The sequence below is a fragment of the Osmerus mordax genome, chromosome 24 (genome assembly GCF_038355195.1).
Source record: "Osmerus mordax isolate fOsmMor3 chromosome 24, fOsmMor3.pri, whole genome shotgun sequence".
Lineage (NCBI taxonomy): Eukaryota > Metazoa > Chordata > Actinopteri > Osmeriformes > Osmeridae > Osmerus > Osmerus mordax.
Genome location: NC_090073.1, coordinates 6515097 through 6538649, shown reverse-complemented (window position 1 = coordinate 6538649; position 23553 = coordinate 6515097). Strand labels below are relative to the sequence as shown.

Sequence of the window (23553 nt, the reverse complement as noted above, 5' to 3'; positions counted from 1 at the left end):
GTCCAAACTTTATTCCGTACATTTTAAACCATGAATGTTCGTTTTCATTTTTTTTGCACGCCTAAAACTCTACTTGTTTTGTATACAAGAGTCTAAGAAAAACAACTGCACAACACCACAAGGTCGACAGAGAGAGTCCTTTTGCCGTCCAATCAAAAGTGTCTTTCTCTTGCTGTTAGTCTCACCCGGTCTGTACGCCTTCCAGTACAATTTAGGACCTGAATGTCTTCCGGTTTTTGTAATTCCATTCCATAGTCTGAGGGGGGGTGAGGGGGGGAAACCCTGTTCTGTTTACTGAATCAACATATCCAATGTTCTCTCCAGGTGGCCTCTTCATAAGGTTTCTAGGAGCCTCTTTGCATAGATTGCAGATGTTCTGTTCAGGCCCCTTTACCATTCCCCCGCTCCCATTGGGTAGGCTTGTCTGTTACCATGGTTTCCAACAGGGAAGTGGTTTCTGTTTGATGTCGTTTGTATTTTTTTTTTCTAGAAACATTTAAAAAGCCTAATAAATGTACATGGTAATTTTGCAGCAAGGAATATCAACAAGATATTTACAAGAATCTTTTTTACAGAGACCGAACAAAGACCTCGTCATATAATATTTGTCTGCATATCTCGAAGGCAAAGCACATAAACAAAGCGAATCTGTAATGTAACGTGGTACATAGTCGTTAATGAGGATCCCCCAGGTACCATGAGGTTCAGTTACAGCTGACAGATCCAGTCATTACCGCGGAACATCCTAGATGCCTCACAAACAAACCAAGATAAATATCAGGGGGAAAAGAAATAGAGACTTAATGCACAAATTACAAATTCATAAAAATGATGTCTATACATGGAACGAGGATAGGAAATGTACAAACTCATTTGAGGACTTTCTTTTTCCGCGTAAAACCGGAAGAAGTTATTGGATTAATATATTAATATTATTATCAAATTTTAAGTCGGAAACAGACATACACGTACTTGTACTTGATTTATGTCTCCGACATTCTCCTCTTCCGGTCCATATATAAAATGAACTCATGGCATGTGCTTCGTCAGCCGAACAAATCTTTGCTTTGTACAATCATACTGTTTTCTCTCGACTTCGCTTTTCTCTCGGTGTGAAAAAGCAGTGCATCTTGTTCTTTTAAGAGGTTTGAAATGGGGCGGGTGAGGGCGGGAGGGAGGGAGGAGGGGGGGTACTTTTCTAAGCGCCCCGCCGATCCTTTTGTCCGTGAAGCTACCGTGCCTCCACCTCTTTGGGGTTGCGGGAGGGGGAGTAATCCCGGGGGTCCTGGGTGGTGAGAGGGGTAGTCCTTCTGGGGGATGAGGGCCTGACGCCTCCGGCCGGCACCAGCGGAGGCGGGGCGCTGAGCGCGGCGGTGGGGGGCGTCCTGTTTAGCAGGCCGTTGTGTCCCGTGGAGGGGCTGAGTCTGGGGTAGGGCATCCCCCCTAGGTGGGACATGAACGGGGGCATGTGAGGGAGGTGGCCCTCCATGGGGGACTGGTGGAGCTGGTGGAGGCGAGCGCGGTCCAGCTCCTCCCTCAGGTGGAGCCTCTCCCTCTCCTCCACCTGCTGCCTCATGCGCTCGTGCTCGCGGCGCACCTCCAGCAGGTGCTCGTGGTGCGAGTAGTCGTGGGCCTCCCTCTCCCGGTACGCCCGCTCCTGCTCGTACATGCCCGGGAAGCGGTGGCCCTGCTCGGCCCGCAGCTGGAAGTCCATGCGGCGCTGCAGGTCCAGGCTCCGGTACGCCTCCCGCAGGGGGTCCCAGGGGAAGGCCTGGTGGGGCAGCCGCTCTCGGCCCGCCGCCAGGGGGCTCACCCCCATGAAGGGCGCCATGCGGGCCCGGTCCAGCACGTTGAGGCTGCCCATCTGGTGCATGGCGCTCATGGACAGGGGCAGGGAGTGGGCCATGGGCATGCCGTGGATGGAGCCGTGGTGGGGGGGGAGGTCGCTGCAGCGGGGGGACGGGGGAGGGATCTGCTGGGAGAGTGGCGGGTGGTGGTGGTGGGGGTGGCCCGGGTGCATGGACGGGATGGGCGGCGCCGGGGCGGGAGGGGGGTGGGGGGCGGGCTCGGAGCTGACCACCATCACCTCCTGCTCCTCCTTCCTCTCCTCCTTGATCTTCATGTCGTTCTTCACCTTGAGCATGAGCTCCGCCGCCGGCGTCTCCTTCCGCTCGCCGTCCTTCAGCGTGGGCGGGGGCCCGCCGCCCGCCATCTTCAGCCCCGCCTCCCCCAGCACCGCCTTGGAGTAGGGGGAGGGCGAGCGGCGGACGGGCTTGACGCCGTCGTCGCCCGGACGCCTCTCCGACGCCTCCTTCCCCGGGGAGCGGCTCTCCTTCACCTTGACGTCCCCCCCGCCCAACATGGCCGCCTCGCGGTGGCGCTCCAGGAGCTCCTTCTCCACCTCGCGCACGCGGTCCACGCTGCCGCTGCGGTGGCGGCCCAAGTCGCCGGAGTTCTGGCTGTTGGAGCGGATCAGGCTGCTGATCTGGTAGCTGACGGGCGCAGAGGCCGGCGACGAGCGGTTGGAGTGGCGGCTGCGCTCCAGGGAGTCTCTGCGAGAGAAGGGGACAGACGGAAGGGTACACGTGAGGCCTTCTGTGAGGATATTTAACCACCTAGCTACAGTTTTGGGTGGATGGATACACCCATCGACACCGTCAACAAACCCGTTCATTTTAACGGCGTCCGTTAAAGGATGAATAAAATCACTCCGAACCTGTCTCTATCCTTCTCCTCCTTCCCGACGGAGGAGTCCCTCTTCTCCCGTTCCCGGTCCCTCTCTCTCTCCCGGTCCCTCTCCCGTTCGCGCTCGCGCTCGTGGTGGCTGTTGGCCGAGCCGCTGCGCTCGGCGTCGGCAGACTTGGGCCACTGGGGCGGGGTGGGGAAGGAGGGCGGGGTGCGGTGGAGCCGGTTCCAGGCGTCATGGTGGGAGGCGCCGAAACCTGGCAACCCGCCCGGGCCGTCTTTATGGCCAAACATGCTGTTGGAGCCTGGAGGAGAGGGGACAAGACGAAGAGAGGGTGAGCAAAGCCAAAGCGTCCCACACGGACACGTACTGGACTGGAGGGAAACAGTGAATGAGCACAAAAGCAGCTTTTGTTGTTTTTTTTGTTGTTGTTGTTGTTGTTGCTGTGCTGGGGTTGGGAGCCCTCACAGGAGCTTTGCTTTGTAAAGACTGGTTAATATCCCCCCCCCCCCTCCCCCCTCCTGCCCCACACTTCTGTACGTATTACTGCTGGACAGAGAGGTCTTGGCTCCTTCAACATTCTCTCCATCTTGATTCTCAGGGCCCTTTCGCTGGGTGAAGTGGGGGGGGGGGGGGGGAGGGGGGACTCAATTGCCCTCTGGGGGTGAGGGTTGTGAAAAGCCAGGGAGACCTCGGAATTCCAATAGCGTGTCTCCTTCACTGACATCCATTTCGCTACAGGGCAACCCCATTTGGTGGAGGAGAATAGAAGGAAGAAAGGGAGCAGGAGATAGAAAGAGAACCAGAGAGACAGAGAGAGAGAGAGAGAGTCCTTCACAGTGGTGTGAAGAGGAGGATGGGGGGCTTGTAGAATAATTAATAGATGAATGGCAACCAAACTGCAAGCCTGGGAGCTCTTGTTGGCAAGGGTGTTGTCAGATTAAAGCCAGGCCAGTGGGGGCTAAGGGCTGGGGGGGGGAGAGGGGGAGGGGAGAAAGGGGGGGAGGGGTCTGTGCTGCCTGCCTTGTTGGTCCTCTCCCTGCTCTGGGTACGAGGGCTGGGGGGGGGGGGGGGGGGGTATTTGGCTTTGGATGCAGAGCTAAGTGCCTTGATTTTCTTTTCTCGTGGGCCCTCACTGTGGTCTAAACCTGAGCTGCTCTGTGTCGGCCCACGGGGTAGGCGAGGAGAGGAAGAGGGGGGGGGGGGGGTGGAGGGGTGGAGGGGGGGCCGGCGCTTACCGAGCGAGGGGTTGCCTAATCCTCCGAAGGCACTGGTTGAAAGGTTGCCGAGGCCGCCAAAGGTACTGGAGCGACTGAATGGATCTGCAAAATGCCAAACAGGGATTAGCGAACGGGGCTGGCTGGAGGAAGCCCCTGGTGTTCCACTCGGCTTTTCTCTTACAAGCGAGCTGTGTGTTTTCTTTCTTTCTCTCTCTCTCTCTTTTTTTTTTTTTTTTTTTTTTTTTTTTTTTGCTGCCGTCCTGGTTGTGATAATCCTAAGCGCAGCTACGCTGCTGGAATGGCTGGGCCTGTAGGACTGGCTTAGAGCTCCCTCTCTCCAGGGCTCCGCCCTAGTGTCTGACCCCGCAAGGCATGATGGGAGTCTGGGTATGATGGGTCATGAGCTGGATGGGGACTACAGATGAGCTGGATAGGGACACAGGAGGAGTGGGAAGTGGCACAATAGTCTTTGAACAGGCTACTGCAGCTAGGACGGGGATTGTACCACGCCTGGGCTCCAGGGAGGCTGCAGAGTGGCCCATCTTAGCTGGACGTGGATTTAGCAACCTCGACGTTCGAAATGATGAAGCAAACGCAATCCTTCATACCTACCTTCAGTTAGCGATCCAGAAACACATGGTAGCATAGTACTGTGGGGGTTTCCTATCGTGTTAGCCGTTCCATTTTGGGAACGTGTCGTGTGATGTTTACACAACGTTTTGGCTTTTGGAAATGTCTACTTAATGACCAAGTCAATACTCGGACCCAGGCATGTCAATATGTCTGAAAAACAGCAACTGGAAAATCTCTGGACAGGATTTCCACCCGAAATCTTTTCCCTGTGCACCCGGTGTTTAGAAACTCAAATTGGATCGAGTTGAGAGCTTATCCCGTGAAATCACCCTGCCACACTCTACCCAGACAGCGTCTCTGACGGAAAACACAAACCCCCCTGCAATTTTCCCGCCTGAGAAAGTAAGACTTTGGGAAAGCCAATGGAAACGGGCCACAAGGTAACACGCCATATTTGTTACAGCCATCTGTCATTCACAGAGCCAATATAGAAACTCAAACACAAGAGCTGTGTCGTAAAAACCTTTGACTGAACAAAGGGAAGGGGGGGAGGGAGGGTGGGAATGGGTTGGGGAAAGTAGTCTGGGAGAATACACCAACTTGCTCTGAGGGCCCTGCCCGCTCACTATACTTCTCTTCAGACCAGACTCTGGGTTATTCAAGGGGAGCTCTTAAAAGACACTGGGGGGGGGCAGGAACTGAGTCTTTCACGAAGACTTTCTGTCCATAACCCTCGAGTACGACTCAGAGGCAATAACATGTTGCAACACAAGGATTACATTTGCCAAGTAATCCCAGTGCAGGCGTCCGTGTCAAACTCAAAAAAAGTCCAAAACGCACCAAGTGGTATTTTTCCAGGTATGAGTGTGAAAAGGGAGAGAGAGAGAGAGAGAGAGAGAGAGAGAGAAAAAAAGAAAGAGAGAAAGAAAGAGGGGCAGAGAGAGGAGATGTAAAAAGGGAGGCTACTTACACTTACCTGCCAAGTGGCTAGGAGGCAGGAAGCTGCTGTGGTGAGGGGAGGGGCCGTAGGGGGAGGCGGCAGGATGCCCAGAGCCTATAGGAGGACAGAGGAGGAACGCCGTTACATCACACTTTCATCTGATTCGTTCACCAGGCGCATTAGTCTCAAAGCTTCCCACACCTGGTTCACTAATTAACACTCCTCTCACGGCCTTCAGAGAGATAGAACTCCCTCCAGGATAGTAAGCAAAAACACACACACACCGTATCTCTCATTGCCCTTACTCCGTACTATTTAGCATGCCAGAAAAACATTTTTCATGTCCCAATAGTCCACATAGAATGTCAAACGCAGTAAAAACAAAAGAGCAGGATGTTCTACATTTTGCAGTATGCAAGCCAACGTGCTTTCCTGGCTATTCCGACTCACATCCTCAGTAGTGAAAGATATATCGCGTCGACTGAACCACACACGTTATAAAGTCTTGACGGACTCTGCTCTATGGTGACCTTTGACCTTGTGACCCCGAGGCGTAAACCCAAGGCACTCCTCCCTGAAGATGGCGCTAATGACTACACGGTGGAGGGTGTGAGGCTAATTTGTGCTAAAACATCGCTAACTAGACGAATAACACTCGAATTTCCGGCGTGTCAAAGGGTTAACAATAGTTTGCTGAAAGACGTCTTCCAGCAATTAGCACATGACATTCTCTCTTTGTGCGACAGCCACAGTGTCTGCGTGTTTGAGCGTGGTTAAATGAGCCTGTTGTTATGAATCATGCAGACACTAACGCTGCGAGTCTCTTCTACCTTTCACCCATATTGCTCACATCGTTAATGAAAGCACCAATTACAAGTGTGCGTGAGATACAATGCCGGATAATTACAATTGAAAAGGCGGCCGACGCGATGGTACCCTTTCCAACAGGGCCACCAGTCAATTAGCCCACAACTGAACTACCCATATTCAGAAGCACTGCACACTGTGGGCGTCTAGGTCCATACTCACAGCAACACTGCCTCAATTAGGATCTCTGTACACAAGGTGGTGTAGGTGATTAGAACAACAAAACGCAGAGTTATGTTTGGTTCAGGACCTATAAGGTCACATGAGGCCATGTAAAAACACTGGCCCTGGGTCACCTTATCCCCTGACTGGGATGTGGGGGGGGGGGGGGGGGGAATGGGGGTGGTGGGACACTCACCCGTGGAGGAGAACATGGGTCTGGCCAGGTCGTGGGGGTAGGGGAAGCCGGGGAACACCCCTGGAGCCGGGGGCCGGCTGAACAGGTCCAGCTTGCCGTTCATGTCTAGCTTGTGGGGATCCAGCTGCATTTGCTGAGGAGGGAGGGAGGAGGGGGGAGAGGGAGGGAGGGAGACAGGAAAAAAGAGTTAAAAATGCAATATGCTGCCGCCCTTGAGTGGTAGCCGTTGTTGAGGGCCACTACAGAAGGTCCAGCTCGTTGACAGGGCCGTCACAGCCCTAATCTAGCCCTGCTGTGTTGTTGTCACTAAACATGTGTAAGCTGATTAGAGACTTTTAAACCAGCAAGGCAGGCTGGCAGTGCCCATGAAAAAAATTACACCGGGGGGGAAAAAGGGTTCCCAGGGCACAGAGGACTAAGGGGATGCCAGTAAGAGGAACCCCTCACCCCCACCTTCCTCTGCCACCCGAGATGGAGGTTCACACACGAGGGCCTCACCTTCATCTTCTGCTGGTGGTGGTAGATCTGCCACGCAATCTGGACGTGCACCGCACACCACTTGCCCGGTTTCTGAGAGGAGGGGCAGAACGGGTTTCAGGGGGTTACGTGCCTTGTTGTTGTTACAGGGAGGGACAGAGGGACGGGGACAAATGTGCTTTAGGACGCTCGCGTTAAAAAGGACAACTTACTCTCACTGACGTCCTGAAAGGGTCTGATACCTGAGGGAGACATCATGGACAGTCATGAGTGTATAGCGACATCAAAACATTTTAGACACGTGTTTTTCATACAGGTGCGTCTCCTACAGTGTGCAACACTGTGCTGCAGGTGCGTGTGTCCTGCAGGTGTGTGTGTCCTGCAGGTGTGTGTGTGTCCTGCAGGTGTGTGTGTGTCCTGCAGGTGTGTGTGTGTCCTGCAGGTGTGTGTGTGTCCTGCAGGTGTGTGTGTGTCCTGCAGGTGTGTGTGTGTGTGTCCAGCAGGTGTGTGTGTGTGTGTCCTGCAGGTGTGTGTGTGTCCTGCAGGTGCGTGTGTCCTGCAGGTGTGTGTGTCCTGCAGGTGTGTGTGTGTGTGTCCTGCAGGTGTGTGTGTCCTGCAGGTGTGTGTGTGTCCTGCAGGTGTGTGTGTCCTGCAGGTGTGTGTGTCCTGCAGGTGTGTGTGTTACAGGACAGTTGAGGACATACCCGCGGGTCCTTCTGCAGGAGTGTGTGAGGTACTGTTCCGGGCCTAGCTGCTACGTCTATGGGATTGGAGGCCTGCAACCAGGGGAAAGGGAGATGGAGGGAGGGAGAGAGAGCGACAGACCGAGGGAGAGGTAGAATGACAGCGCGAGAGAGAGAGAGAGAGAGAGAGAGAGAGAGAGAGAGAGAGAGAGAGAGAGAGAGAGAGCAAGCAGTTAAGAACGAGCACTGTGAGAGCAGAGGGGCTTTGTGTCGAGGATTTAACTTCTAGTCTAAGCAAAGCAGAACAAACTTAAACCCGATGGACTAATACCGCAATGCTCCCGGGCTCTGCTCTGATTTAGGACACCCTCCAGCAGAAAAGCACGAGCACTGCTGTTTTGCTAAGAGTAAAGCTTCTAATCCCCACCGCTGTGTGACGTCAACAAATCGCAATCCTGTGATTCCTGTGGTAAAAAAAAAAAATACCTCCAGGGGAAAATAGCAGAGGCCAGATCTCTTTTGATCTTCTTTTAGGTCTGGAACCCAAGTGCCTAGATCAGCCATACTAATCCATCCCAGAAAGCAGGAGACCTGGTAACCCTCCCAACACCCCCCTGAGCCCCTCCCCCCTGAGCCCTCCCCTGCTGCCTGGCGGGGGGCTTACGCCCCAGGATGGAGGGGATAACTGGGGCTCTAACCATCTGGAGGAGCTGCAACAAAAGGCCCTTCCATAATAGATCCAGTGGGGAATAAGGCCGGCGGATTTAGGCCAGCTTTGATTGGTGGCTTACACAAGGTCAGAGGCATTGGGCCCTCGGCCAGGCACGGCCTGTCACACACCAACCCCATGGCTGCTTATCTCACTCAGCACGGCCCGGCATGGCCCGGCCCAGCCAGCTTAGACACCGTGTTTGCATAGCTCTTTATTGTGGGGGGAGGGAATAAGCTCAGGGTAGACTTATCAGGTTTGTTGTACTTCCAGTGCAGCTGCTGTTGGTGGTGATGTGTAATGATTCAGGTGCTCTCAACACAACCTTATGCTGTACCACTCATTTCTTGGGGGGGGGGGGGGGTCCAGTTGGAAAATGACAATGTGTCTGAACATTTGATTTGTGTGTGCGCGTGAGTGAGTGTTAATAAGCTTCCTGTATGTGCAGTTGGGGTGCGTTGAACGTGTGGGTGAGTATATCTGGGAGGGGTGTGTGTGTTTGGGGGGAGTGTGGGGGTGCATGCGTGTGTGTGTGTGTGTGCAGCAGAGGGTAGAGCTAAGGAGCTGACCTTGGGCTGGAAGGCTCCTTGCAGTGAGCTGAAGGGTCCTGAGTGAGGTAGCAGAGGGGGCATGCCTGGCATTGTGGGGGGGTATGAGGGGAAGAACTGGGGAGACACAAACAACAAACAAACATCGTCAACAAAAACATCACCTGACACGGACAAACACACAAACAACCAGGAACTTGTCCTAGAAAACCTCAAATACGACCATTTGACAGAGAACGTGCTAACGTTTAGTACACCCACCCCCCCCCCCCCACAAAAAAATGTTTTACGTACATTTGAATGCCTGATGAATGGATTGTCCAGTTTGGGGGCGTATTTGTCGAACTGAAAAAGAGAAAAGAGTCCAATATTAGAGGCAGGCCAACGACATCACAGGAACACAATCAAACAACGTACTGTTCAAGACCGCAACTGTGACTCGTCGTCAAGGCACAGACCAATCAGAGAGCACGTTCACAGGCAGCTGGCTTGGGGCAACACACAGGTCATAGGTTTCAGCCAACGCAGGGGAGATAAACCACCAACGTTAAATCAACCACTTTAGGGCCAGCTAAACACACTGCAGGCACCAGGGTAGCCTCCTCGTCCAATTGAGCATGTTATACTTGGGTGTGGCGTTCTAGCTCTGGAAAATTGAGTTATGGTTCTATTAGATGGAAAATTTGTTGCAAAGTGAATCGAATTGCTTGTGACTGGTATGGCTTTTCTTTATTTTTTCCTTTTTTTTTAGTTTTTACAACAGTTCTTGTCATGGAAAGGGTGCACGAAGGGACACATAAACCATAGGGATTTCAACTTGAAATGGAGACTTCAAAAGGGGGAGATTCAGACGAAAAAAACATGGCAATTTTCTGCGAGTTAAATCATAAGAGGACATACATGCAAGAGGGGTTTAAGCACAGACGCTCGTTTACGAGTGAAATTGAATTGGGTCGACTACATTCGCTATGGATGACAGCTAATTTGGGAAAGAGCAGCATGAGAACGGTGTAACCTTGAAGACCTGAAATAGAGTAATAAAGAGCCATATTGGATGACTAATAGAATAATTTGGTTTGGATGTCGGCTATGACTGTACAAGCTTTGTACAGTGTCTTGTGTCACGTCATAAGGGCCCGGCATGGGAGTCTGGTTAACAAATTTGAGCCAGAAAAAGAAATCCAGACAGACAGAAAGAGCATGATTCCCATGTATAAATGGTGACTTTGTATGTCTCCCGAAAGCCAATACTGGCTCTCTATTCTGAAGCAAGCTTATTGCGACTGACAGTAACATATTCCTAATACGTAAATAAACCATTCGCAGCTACTTTTTGCGAGTGTTTTCCCAAAGTTTTCTTGGCAAGTGACGACGTTTAGGGCTTAACATTTAAAAAACAGGGAAACGAGCAGGCATGAATCAGTGTTTTAGTGTGTGCGTTTCCCCCTGTGCGACATGGGCGGCAGGGCAGGGAGGGGGAGGTGACCGCTCTCTCGCCAAGCACACGGGGTGGCCAAGGGGGCTCCAGTGAAGCGGGACCATTTACATCCGCCCCAAAATGGCCGCCACGCCAGCGTTGGCTTGTGTGTGGGCGATAATTGGCCAGAATCAGACACAGACACCCTATTGACTGGAAATGGCGAACCAGCTCCTGAGCTCATTAAACAGGTCGCTCCCTTCACAAGACTCGATTTGTTTTATGTCCCGCACGGAGGGAGTAATGCTCCACACTTTACGGCACTCTATAAAAACGTATGCTTTGTAATTTACGGGCCCTGTCAGAGGTTTACTGTAAACAGCTTTGGGTAATTAAGGCTCGATATTTCATCTTTAAACAATTAAGGATATTCCTTTTCTGTAGGAAGACAGGGGAAGGAAGGGGCGGGGGGAAAGACTGTCAGTGTTGCCATTTGGCAAGCCAGCTGCTTGAGGGCATCAAACAATAAACAAATACACAGGATTCATAATTTCATTAATTACAGCTATTAGCCGAGGGCTGTTACATAGTTCAAATGACATGGAGCGCTGGGAGAGAGAGAGGGGGAGAGAGAGGCACAGCTGGGCTCATTCCCGCTCAAAACGTGACACAACACGACAAAAAGAAGAAACTGCTACACGTCAGCGTCACTGGTGCTCTCTGTCTCTCGAGCAAACACAACAGTGAAATATCAGAGTATCTGGAGGTGGGGAGGAGAGGGGAGGGGAGGAAGAGAGAAAACACGGTTAAGCAAAAACACAAAAAGAATAAATGATCTGCCGGCTCGGATCCGTTGCAGAGTCGTGGCAGCCGGCGCTGAACAACAGGAGAGGATGTGAGCAGCGTAGTCTGGTGCGATACCAGCGTTGCAGCGAAGCACGCCCAGCACTTTCATCTTCAAACGGGGAGAGCGCATAAATAACGCCGAGCGCCACGTAAAGAGCCCTGAGAGGAACGGCAAGCAGAGAATGGAGTGTGAGATAACGGCATGTGTTCCTGAGCCGCGGGGCCTCGCGCGGGGACTTTAATCTAAACAGCCTCCGACTTATCAGATGCCGAACGGATACATGACCGGCCTGCAAACCTCCAGCTCGGAGGATAATCGTACGTCCTCCAGTGAGGATCATCTTAATGGGTCTGGGTTGACCTGATCAGGGGCCACGGACATGATGGATATAATGGAGTGATGATGCGAGGCCAGAAGTACGAGTCCCCGAACAACATATTCTCTCTGATCTGATCAGGAATAATGGATGAATAGTCCAAACTTGTTTTCCTTTTTCACCCCCGGTCAGAAGGCTGCCGGTGTTTGGCTGATGGCCCGATAGCGCGGAAGCGATTACAGTCCTTAGCAAAACACCATCACTGCCGGTGACGTCAGGGTCTTTTCATCTGCAATCAGTGAAGTCACTGAGTGGAAAGGCTTTGAGTTAAGTCATCGCGACCGTAGTCACGCTGCACGCCGCCAGCCGATGGACCACTCTCGTTCGAAAAAACGTTTTAAACAAAGCCATGTGAAAACAATGAAACCCAAACCGAGGCACTTCCCCCTGTGTTCCCCAGCAGGGAACCCAATGGCAGAATGTACGTTGGAGAAGGGAGGAATGATTTGAATCCATAGAAATGGCGGAGGCTTGCTCAGGCAAGCGGGCCATGCGTGGAAACATAAGGGGGCAGTGGCTTTGTGTATATACAGTATATATGTATATTCTAATCAAATCGCCAGACTCAACACATGAGGGTTAGTGGATGTGGCAGTACGGGTTGTTTGGGGCGGTTTCAGCTTTGAGGACAAACATGTCTGCCAACGGAGGATGGGTCTGGGTTTGTCTTGCCCACTTCCTGTCCAGATTCCTGTAAGGATCTTGGGAGGAGGCCGGGGTGAAACGCTGTCAGCTGGGACAGTGTGACAGTACTAACAGGACCAGGAACCAAACAGCGGGGGAGGGGAAGGGGGGGTCATGTGGGGCCTGGGGGGCTGAGGACACCACTGGGGGCAAAAGGGGTCGGGAGGCGGAGTTTGTTTCCCTGAGCGAATCAGGCGAGGAGGAAAACTGCCAGGGGTTTGGGACGTGGGTTGGGTGGGGGGGGGAGTAAGGGGTGGAGTTTGGTTCGGTCGAGGTGGAAGGGGGAGTTTTTACTTATCCTCACATTTTTGGCCGGGGTACGCACCATTGGGGGTGCGGTGGGCGGAGTTAGGATGGCGGCCGGGGGCAGACTGGCAGGGAAGGGAGTGAAGGTGTGCTGGTGGGTGTGTTGGTGCTGGTGCATGTGCTGGTGTTGGTGAAACTCTGCCCGCAGGAGCGACACGGGGGCCAGGGGCGAGGCCGAGGCCGACGGCGGCCCCCTGCTCCTCCCTGAACTCTGAACCAGGAAGCGGTTGTTCAGCTCCTGCCGCAGGAGGTCATGCTCTGCAAGAAAGGAGAGCGAGAAAAAAGGGGGGGAAAAAGGAGACACAAGAGAGGCCCAGGGCGACCAGTCAGTCTTCACAACAGGGGTAGAAGAGAGGAGAAGAAAATAGTCACCTGGCATTCTCTGTTTCTCCAGCTCATGCTGTGAGGGTTTTCTACGTGAGGACTCATTGGTGGCGGTAAGAGAGTTGCCTGTGACAATGTGCCAATCAGAATCCCCGAATGAGGCTGGCAATACATGATTGGTTGGTTGAATGATATCAACAGGCTGGTATCTAAAGACAGGAGAGAACCAAGAGTCATCTCAGCAGAAAACACAGATGCTATCCCTCCATGTACCAACTACAAGTACAAAGGTCTCAACCTTATATATATATATATATATATTATAGATATATACATATATATCTATACATCTATATACCAGACTTGGTATACTACATAACACATTGGACCTAGGCTAAAAAAAGACCCTTTGTAAAGCCTGACCTATATAGGAAACAGTCAAAGGAGGGAACAAACTTGATATATTATACAATAACACACAACATAACTGCATGTTATAATAAGCGTGGCCTTTTTTTTCCACCTTTTTCTTAAGTTAAGATCACAAGTTTATCGAAATGATCTTGAATCTTCTTTCTGCATGTGAAATGGTAATAAATGGGTGCACTTACCATCCTCAACTTAGAACTGAACAGTTAGAGCTCTTGCTTAGAATGTAACTCATGTTAATGTCTCCTGAACATTGCTATTTCAATTTTTTTGGCCGATAACCATTTTCTAAAATGATTATCCAATAACATGTTACCCCCATAGTAAACATTCATTAAGTATGATCTTCTATAAAAGGGCTACATGCTTATATTATGCAAAACATGTCAATAATACAGGTTACAAATGCGGCCGACTTTCCCTTTAAGTACAACAAAAACAAATAACTTTTCTAAGAGTAAAACAAGACTAGTGCCTTTCTAGGGGGGGGGGCATCAATCAGTTTTCCAGATCTTGCTCAGGTAGACCTATGTTGAGGCCCGTGAGTTTCATAAGGTGTCTGCTCAGGTGTGTGTGTGTGTGGGGGGGGGGGCGGCGCTCTCTCACCTGGGTACGGAGTACCAGCGGGGTGCCCGGGGACCACGAGGCTGTTGGTGGGTAAGGTCGGAGGTGGCGGCAGTGTGGCGGGGGTTGCGAACATGGCCGGATGGCGGTGGGCCGGAGTTCGCAGGGAATAGTGCGAAGTAGAGAGGTTCGCTATGGACAGGGGCAGGGCCGGGGCGCTCTGGGGGAGGCCGCTGAGGTGGTGGTGGTGGGGGGTCGGGTGGTGGTGCGGGGAGGGGGGCAGGTGGTGGTGCGGGGAGGGGGGGAGGTGGTGGTGGGGGGAGGGGGAGAGGTGGTGTTTGGGGAGGCCCAAGGGGCTGCTGTGACTGTGGCTGGGGAGAGAGAAGAGAGGGAGAGAGAGAGACAGAGAGAGAGAGACAGAGAGAGAGAGAGAGAGAGAAGAGAGGGAGAGAGAGAGACAGAGAGAGAGAGAGAGAAAGAGAGAGAGAAAGAGAGAGAGAGGACAAAAAGAAGAAAGGCAATGAGAATGGGCGCAGCAGACTTCTCCTGCGGTTCTCTGAAGGAGCGCGGTACAACATCCAAAGTATCATTCTACTACATTCTACGTGGGCTTCTACTAACAGGTTTGCACATATGCTGAATAACAAACGTAACTAGCTCGCTAGCCAGCTGCTCGTCACTTTCATTTTCATACTGGCACCGGCACAGCGCCGCAGAGCGTGGCATCCACGCGCTGGCCGCTGCACATGTGAAAGCCCTGTGAGGTTCCAAAAGCCCCCCAGACAGGACCCAGTCTAGGAGTCCCCCGTCCTCCATCAGGACCCGGAGCCTACCTGATGTCGTGGAGGCTGTTGTACTGCAGCGGGTGGTGGAGCTGGTGGCCGATCAGAGGCCGGGCGTGGTGCTGCGGGGAGGGGAGCACCCGGAGCTCCTGGTGGGGGTGAGGGTGGGGGTGGTGGTGGGTCCTCAGCAGGGGAGGGGTGGGGATGGGCGGCAGCGCCGCTGACTCCCGCTTGACGCTGAGAGGGGGCGGCGAGGCGAGGCGGACGCGGGCGCGGGGCGGAGGGGGCGCCGCCGCGGCAGCTGGGGCGGGGGAGCCCGTGGGCGGGGAGGCGGGCGTGGGGCTGGGCGCGGGCGGGGCGAAGGGCGCCTCGTCGCTCTGCTCCTGGCTGCGCTGGAGCCCCGAGACTTTGGCCGAGCTGCAAGTCTTCGACTCCGGACTCTCATTCGTCGGCGCGCCTGAGGAGGGGGAACAGATGGCGGGGGGAGGTTAGGGCAGACGTAATCAACGACCTTTTTTCCACCTTGGATGACTGTAAGTGGTATGCCTGGATGTGAGTTCAGAGGAAACATCTGAGTGCAATATGTTCTACTGCAATATGTCTCTCCTCTCCACGTCTTTTACTCAAGGTCCTCCTTCTCTCCTCTCTCACTAGCTTTTTATGAAGTGTTTAATCAGGTCATTTTCATGCTTGACTATAATCAGATGATCCAATTTCTGTGAGCGATCCAGTCAGTATGAATAAATCAAAGCTAATTAAAGTTAAATGCCGCTCCTATTCAGGGCTTTGCTGAGCACACAATCTGGCATGAAATAATTATGTTTCAATTGTACTGTGAAAAGAGATCATGGCCCCTTATCGAGGCCCCTCTCTTGCAGCACCACCCCCCCCCCCCCCACCACCCCCCCTCCACACCCCTGATCTTCCTGGGGATTTGGAATGCCGCAGCCCTAGCCGAGAACCTCGAACACAAGCTCTTCATCTTAACCGATTCGCTCGGCTCTCCTTCGAGAGGGCAGTCGCTTTTGGAGGCACCGTTCCCCAGGTTTCGCAGCGATCGTCTCATGAGAGCGTAGCACTTTAATGACCATGCAGGTATGCGACAGACACAGGAAAACAAACAAAGCTCAAAGCGCCACTCGCGAGCAGTTTATTCAGCCCTTTCTGTCTCGCTCTCTCTCTGACCTCGGAGAGAGAGAGACACACGGGAACATTCGAGGTATAAAGAGTTCATCTTTGCCTAATGCAGCAGGAGTTGAAGACATCGTTTACCATTTCCCAAGAAAGCAGCTCTAGCCAATAGCAAATGAGACAGGAGCTTCCAGCAGCTATCATCCAATGAGAGTTCAGCACAAATTCCGGGAGGAATCCAGGCTGTTAGGGTCCTGTTTAATCTTCCAAAGATTCTAACACCCATATGAGAACCAGGGCAAGCTGTCAGGAGAACCTCTCTCTCTCTCTCTCCCTCCCTCCCTCTCTCCCTCTCTCCCTCCCTCTCTCCCTCTCTCTCATGTAGTATTAGCAGGCGAAAGCGTCACCATTTCCTCTTCAACCCAATCGCACATTAAATTTGCCATTTGCTTTCTCTCCATCGTCTGGAAAAAGGCGTCCCCTGTCTGGGATCTGCCCTCGAGACGAGGGCGCGCATACGCTGCCCGAAATGTCGCCCGGCGCTGACGTTGCCGTGGAAACCCCCGTCTCCCAGACAGGGGTGAGAGAGAGAGAGAGAGAGAGAGAGAGAGGCTGGCCACCGGGAGAACAGGTCTGCAATACTGAGAAGGCACCGGGAGCGCCAGCTGATCTTAATGATGATTCTAATAGGCCGTAATAGAGGCATCTGCCGAGACTCGCTCTCGTTAAAAAAACCTCCGTCCACACACACACACACATCCATTTTGGTGCATGAAGGACTGTGCTACAACGCACACGCACACATATGGATGAGTCCTGTCCAAAATATTTTAACAACGGAGATATTACAGCGAAGAAATATTACAGCTGAGAGATGCTAGAATATGGGAAAGTGATGGAAATGAGGCATCCTGTTCTGTTCATGTTGTGTTAACAATAATATCTGGTTTTAGGCATTTGAATAGAGGTATCACTTCATTTGCAGCCGTGCAAGCAAACAGCTTGATGAGACGATGACGGGAATTCCGCACTGACACTTTTTTCACCCTCTTTCTTCCCACAAAGCTTTAACAAAAACACCTCCCTGTTTCACAAACGCTCTTAAGGGCTTCTGACGACTGACAGCTGATGTTTCTCTCCTTCTAAAGACTGTCATGATGGCAGTTTCTCTGGCGGGGGAAAACAAAACACACACACACACACAGCAACGCACAAGGGCAAGCCAAACCCTGTTAATCGCCACCCTAGTGATCCAAATGCTATAAGCGGACACAGAAATGTGCTTATGGCCAGCCCTGGTCTGCACGGGTAGTCACGGGCCAGGAGACTGGGTGAGGGGGGGGGGGGGGGAGGGGCTGGTGTGAACATGGCTTGCTCCCTTACAGGACTGGGTGTGGGGGGGCTTAGAGAGTGACACCCCTGTGGGGGCATGCTGGCATGGATGCTCACCAGATGACATCTCAACCCACCATTGATCTTTTTATAGTCCCTGTGGCCTGCTGTCTCAGGGGATTTGACCTCACAGGCATGCACACGCACACACACACACACACACGTGTCAGCTCCCGCACTGAGAGGAGGGATGGAGGGAGGGAGGGAGGGAAGGAAAGAAGGAGGGAAGGAAGGAAAGAGGAAAGGAAGGAAGGGAGGGAGGGAGCAGGGGGGAAGAGGAGACTCCAGACGGATGCCAGGCCACTCGATGCCTCTCCCCCTCCCCTCCCCTTCCGGTGACTGATGTATCTGTCGGGGGACTTCCGTGGCTCCTGTGTCGCTCCACATATGTCTCCCCTCTCCCCTCTCCTTCACACATGTTCCTCGCCCTTCTGGAACATCTGGAGGCCTGGCTCTCCTGCTCTGTGGTGGCTCAGAGGAGGCCAGATGGCCCGGCCTGGCAGCGGGCAGGGCCATCCGTAAAGAACAAAGTGGTCTGTCTTTCCACACGTGGGTCACTCTAGGTCAAAGGTCGCGAGACCCACTGCCGTTCAAGCGGGACACGAACGAGGCGGGCGTGTCGTGACACGTGACCTGCGGGCGTGTGAGCTACACGTCCAGGCAGGAGAACGGGAAGTGATGTCACGAGAGGGATTCAAATGCCTTCTTGTGGTCGGCGCACGATGTGTCTTTTCCCATTCAAATGCGTCGGTTTCATGAAGGATGACAGCGCTGACGCGAGCCGGCCCCGCAGACGAATCTAACACCAGGCACCTGTGAGCTCTCACCAGGGTGTTAGGGAGCCAGCCGTGTGGTACGCGCTGTTCCAAATGCAGCCCGTCTGAAAAAAGCCTCCGCCGGCTGGTTGGTGAGCATGCAAATCAAGGGGCCTCCCTGCATCACCTACCTACCCCCCTCCCCCCCCCCCCCGCCCCGCCCCGCCCCGCCGACACAATTGTCAGTGTATACAGGAGAAAGGGAAATAAAAGTTGTATGCAAAAGATGTTTTCAGATTAGATGCGGGGCTATGCAAATTGTGGCCGGGGGGGGGGGGGCAGGGAGGAAGGGGGGGAGGGAGGGAGGGGGGGAGGGAGGGAGGGGGGGGCCCTTGTTAGGATGGTGTGGTGAGGGAGGCAACCTGTATGCCCGGTGTTCTCATTTCCAAGGCAAAACGCCGTCGGTTAAAGGACGAACAGGCGGGGCACGCTCACAACAGGCGAAAGAGAAGCGCGATAGGACCGGTCGGTTCCGTGAAAGCGACGTAGGAGATGTAGGAGGTTTAGGACGCAGCCACGCGTCGCTCATCTCGCTCCCAACCTCCCCTCTTGGACGAGCCGTGATGGAAATCCGGGAGCCCCGAACAGTTAAAGCAGGGCTGAGTGATTTCACCGGAATGTTGTTGGGACGGTGAGAATTGGTCACATTAATAATCAAATCACGGCTCATGCCCAGCCTCTGGCGTGCCATTTCACCAGCCTCGAGAGGCTCCAGCCTCCGTTTTGAAGGAGGCAGTGGATCGTTTTTTTCCCCCAGTTTTTCTTTTCTCCAGATCACACAGAGATGTTAATGTAAAATTGGGGAGGGAGAGGGGGGGGGGAAAGATAGCTGGAGAGGAGGGGGGACGGGGGGGGGGGCGACAGCTGGTGAGTTTCAATTAGTTCTCTCTGTCGCAGCTTAAAAAAAAAAAAAAGAAGACGGCCGGCCGGCAGCAGTGTGGGATGGGTGTTGAGCTCCGACACGGCGCCCGTCAGAGCGCCGGGGCACACGGCGGGAGGAACCCAACGCTCGCTTTTCCTGGAGATCTGGCAGCTTGAGCCCGCTACCAGATCCGTGTCGTCGCAGACTGGGGCCATATGGCTCCGTGGGCATATGCCACCCTCTCGCGAGGCACATGCCATTGTTGTGGATGGAGGAGTACGTGCATTTGTGAGCTGGTGTGTGTGTGTCTGTGTGTGTGTGTGTGTGGAGGGGACACACACACACACACTGTACTGCTGACTAGCCTAATCTGGTCAGGTCGGTGTGTGGCTTCAGTGCCGTTCCGAGGACCAAACTAACATTTATTAACCTCCGGTCACAAGGGTTCATGGGAAGGCGTCCACACGTTGACTCATGCGTCCACGTCAGCAGGGCCCTTCCCCCAACACGGGAGGGGGGGGCATGAGTGAACGTGTTAGTTTGGGGGGGGGGGTTAACGTGTTGGGGGTGGGGGGGTGGGGGGGGTCGTGTTGGGGGTGGGGGGTGGTCGTGTTGGGGTGGGGGGGTGGGGGGGGGGGTCGTGTTCTTTGTCTTGACCGTCACTCTCAGCCTCGCCTGGACACGGCAGGGTCGTCGAAGGTCAGTGCCAACGAGGTTTCCTGAAGCTAAGGGCGGACATCTTGGGAGTTGTGTTTTTTCTTCTTCTTCCCTTTAAACATTAAAGCTCAAAGTCTAAATGGCTGCTCTGACCCAGGCCACCCTGTCAGGGAAGGAATGTGACCCCTTTCACCGCTGTCGACCCCTGACCGGTCCCCTCTCTGCTCTCCAAGGACACACGGGCAACAGGAAGCAAGACCACGGATAACCCTCTCCACTTCAAGGATGGATTTCACTCACACACACACACACACACACACACACACACACACACACACACACACACACACACACACAACAAAGAGAAAAAGAAAATGAAAACCCCCAACCAGCAACCCTCAAGAGTTCTTCACGTGACGCCGAGCGCACTAGCCTTATCATTTAATTAATTAGCGCGACACGCTCGCCCGCCGGACGGGGGACGCGGCGGCGGCGGCAGCTGTCTCGATTGATTACAGGAGAGGACGCAGCGCGGCAATTATCCAGATGACTGAGGACAACGCCTGCCACTTCTAATAAACGGCTCCTGCGAGCGCCTCGCCATCGCGCAGGGGTGGGAGAGGGAGAGCCGCCGCGGCCTACCCTGCCTCGCCAATCCCTCCGACGCCCCTTCCCTGCCTCTCGACAGGGCTCCACTGAGATAACTTAGGTTCTGTTCTACCACCCAGCACGTCAGCTTTATATAGCCTAGCATAATGCCCATCGCTCCATTTTCCACAATACTGCTTTGTTTCCCTGCAGGAATGCATCCTATTAGAGCTGCCAGCTGGTTTACAAGGCATATAGGAGCGATGGGTGGGAGACAGCAGGAGGGTGGAAGAGTGACTGGGGGGGGGGGGGGGGGAGGCGGGGGTGGGGGTAGAGACAGAAAGAGAGATAATCTCGAAGCGTCAAGTCTCGGCAGAGATACGACTGAATATGTGCTCCTTTTTTCCTCCAAGGGTTCGGAAACGTAAATAGAGGTACTCCACGGCCTGAATTCAAGCATGAACCTGCAGCCAGCCTGCAGGTCTCTAAGTGGATATAATATCATCTCTCGGTGACTAACTGATTGCTACTCAATGGAGAGGAGAACGGCAGTCCGGAAATCTTTCAACAGATACCAAGTGGCGTGACAGTGTGCTGAAAGGGGCCTGTATGTTTTGGCTTTGCCCGTCCTAGTTCTCCATTTCAATACACCTCCCTGTGACTGGTCCCCCCCCCCCCCCCGACCCCTCCCTAAAAGTAAGCAACCATTGGGATTTTCGACATGCCCTCCACCTTTTGTCATTTCCTCATTCGCTGTTGTGACATATGGCGGCCATTGTTGGTCAGAGGCATAGAATAAACATTTGGCAGGGGATCATGTTTCTTCCATCCCTCTCTGGACGATGTGTGTACCTTGGCCTTGTGTTACGTGGCGGGGTTCACCCACGAGGAGGACGAATGAGTCGCCCACCTGTCCCATGCAAATCAAATCAATGTTTTGCGTCCCATGCAAATCAAACCTAGGTTTTTGCGTCAACAGAAACCAACGGACTCTGAAAGACAAAGATGTCAGGCTGGCATCGTGCAGTTTCCTTTGTTAAACCAACCCGTACGTTCGACAAATACACTTCTCTGGGGTTACATCGCGCCCATCTGTGCATTTTTCCATCAAGTGATTGTTCTGTTGCTACAAGTCCAGTTCAGCCCTCCACTCACCTCCACCGGGAGTCAAAATAGGCTGTTGTTCCGATGACTAAGTTGTTGCTAGAGCTTGTCAAGGTTCAATCATTCGCAAATACGCTCCCTGCTGCAACTCACATTCCAGGCAGATTTCTGCATTGCCTCCTCAAAGCAGGAATGAATGTGCATACCTCGCCCCAAATCCCCCACTCTCTCCATATGGTGTCTGTAGAATTCAGAAGGAATATATACATAACTCTAGATGTGTCAACTCCCCCAGGTGCTTAAAAACGAGACAAATATGTGAATGAAAGAATCAAACAATGTACAGCCCACAATAACAAGACACATAAATTAACCAGCTTGATTTTTTTTTTTTATGAACAAAAAACCGTAGGCTACACATCATCTACCATCCTCAGTACTGTGAGCCAATAAAAGCAGGTTAGCCGAAAACCCTGGTGAGATATTTCTAAAGATAACCCACTCCTGCGCCTTCAAGGGCCCCAGGTTAAGTTTCAAACGCTAATGTCCCCCCAAGGAAACGAGCTGACCGGCCTCTCCACGCTGATCTAATCAACACCAGCACTAGTGGAGGATCCTGTTCACGGTGTGTCTGCTAAGCTAAGCCCGCGCTCCTGGGGTGCACGGCAATTAGCATTGTGGGCGCTCATGGACGGGCGAGAGACCAGCTGTTGGAAGGGCAACACCCGTCGCTAATCGCCAGGCGCTTAGCTAGCTCGAAATAAGCTCGCGTCTCCATTAAGCTTAGCCCGGGTCGTCTTCAGGGGTCGGACGTCCGCAAATGTCACACTGAGAGAAGGGAGGAAAGCAATTCCTACCTCTCCCCTCCACCTCCCCGCTTCTCTCTTTGCTCGGAACGACTTGTCAGTGTTTGACGAGTGAGCTACGGTGCAGATGTTTGGGCTTAGCCGGACAAACACACAAAGCCAGCTTCACGGTACCCCCCCCCACCCCCCCACCCCCCACAGGTCCTTTATGAGCACGGAAAGGAGGTGAGGACGCCGGGCGTATCAGGTTAGCAAACATTCCCACTGCTTTCCTAGCACTCAATCCATCATTCTTGATTAGGGAGCCGCCACCGGGAGAGAGCCAGGGCCTCGCACGGAGAGGGATGGAGGGAGGGGGGGAGGCAGCACGGACGAGGAGAGGAGTGAGGGAGCAGAGGGCAGGGACTCGTGTCAGGGAAACTAATGGAGACAAGGCCCAGACCATGACCCCACAGGGAAGCTGTGGGCTGCCTGTTGAAACACAGCTCTGTCTGCTCTCATCTCCTCACACGCACAAACACACACACATGCTCACAGACACAAAGACACACACACACACACACACACACACACACACGGATACACCACACAGAAGCATGCTTTGCTGACAGGGCTCGACACAATCTGGTTCAGGCCTCCCAAGCCCATGAGAGGCCTGGTTACATTACCAATTGTTTGTGAGTTTCACGCTCGTATGAGCTGTAGCATTTCACTTCAGACTCCAAGTGCAGTAAAACATTGATTTGTTTGGAGTGTTAGGACAATGTCACAGGTGGGGACCAGACACTGAGAGCCAAGACAGAAAATTGGACTTAAATCAGCCAAATCAGCAGATGAAATCGGCGCAGGATAGAAAAGAAAAAACGCTGGCACAAACGTCCAACAGAACAAGGCTGGGCTCGGAACAAGAAAACATGAACAGACAACTCTATTTCGAATCACTTCACACCAATTAGCCTCCGCCGACGCCACAACTAAAAGCCTCGGGATCGACACCTTAAGCCCGACGACGCCCGAGCCTCTCCAGCGCCCCCGGAGGGCCTCCCCCCCCCTTCCGATATGAGCTATGACTAAGCTGATTGCGTGGAGCTAAAACCTCCGGGCGTCACGCCCCCCCCCCCCACTTTTGCCACCATCTCTCAGATGAGAGAGCCGGGGACGCAGATGGCTCGCCGTCTCTGAGGAGCGTGTTGTGTACACGTCGGCGCCCGCAGCACCTGCTCTGAGATTAGCCGGGATGCTACGCTAGGCCCCGAGGCTAATGGACGACGCCGCGGTACATAGGCCAACCCGGGCTCTCCAGCACACCCCGCGTCCACTTGCCGTCTGTCAGTCAATCAGCGTTGACTGACCGCCCAGCCTTAGACCTGGGGATTTGGTTTGAGGTGGAAAGGAACAATATATGCTT

At 53.4% G+C, this 23553-nt stretch overlaps 2 protein-coding genes across 8 annotated transcripts in view; both read right to left on the bottom strand.

Moving 5' to 3' along the window:
• Positions 1 to 14237, bottom strand: LOC136932572 (autism susceptibility gene 2 protein-like). Of its 7 annotated transcripts, none has more exons than XM_067227715.1 (12): positions 14051 to 14237; positions 12690 to 12949; positions 9356 to 9406; positions 9083 to 9178; positions 7826 to 7897; positions 7334 to 7363; positions 7143 to 7214; positions 6645 to 6777; positions 5450 to 5533; positions 3925 to 4008; positions 2717 to 2990; positions 1 to 2552 (listed from the first exon to the last, which is right to left on the bottom strand). In XM_067227715.1, exons 1-12 carry the CDS (start codon positions 14142 to 14144, stop codon positions 1232 to 1234), a joined length of 2571 nt encoding a protein of 856 aa, XP_067083816.1. In that variant the 5' UTR covers positions 14145 to 14237; the 3' UTR covers positions 1 to 1231. The 7 variants fall into 7 exon arrangements, with proteins under 7 accessions (XP_067083816.1, XP_067083817.1, XP_067083820.1 ...); XM_067227716.1 differs by having other exon boundaries at positions 5456 to 5533; XM_067227719.1 differs by lacking the exon at positions 12690 to 12949 and adding an exon at positions 13064 to 13224 and having other exon boundaries at positions 14051 to 14236.
• LOC136933107 (fibrosin-1-like protein) overlaps positions 14201 to 23553 on the bottom strand; it is a 150455-nt gene continuing 141102 nt past the window's right edge. The window contains exons 8-10 of the mRNA XM_067228487.1: positions 14842 to 15247; positions 14278 to 14379; positions 14201 to 14228 (exon numbers count right to left, since the gene is read on the bottom strand). Of these exons, the coding sequence (XP_067084588.1) occupies positions 14201 to 14228; positions 14278 to 14379; positions 14842 to 15247 (536 nt within the window). The remainder of the gene's footprint in view (positions 14229 to 14277; positions 14380 to 14841; positions 15248 to 23553) is intronic.

Coding starts and splice junctions, on each gene's coding strand:
- LOC136932572 (XM_067227713.1), bottom strand. CDS start 13,070: ATGCCAGGTGACTATTTTCTTCTCCTCTCTTCTACCCCTGTTGTGAAG. Junction 7,898..9,082: donor AAGGAGCCTTCCAGCCCAAG/GTCAGCTCCTTA, acceptor CCCTGGTTGCAG/GCCTCCAATCCCATAGACGT. Junction 6,778..7,142: donor ACCACCAGCAGAAGATGAAG/GTGAGGCCCTCG, acceptor CTCCCTCCTCAG/CAAATGCAGCTGGATCCCCA.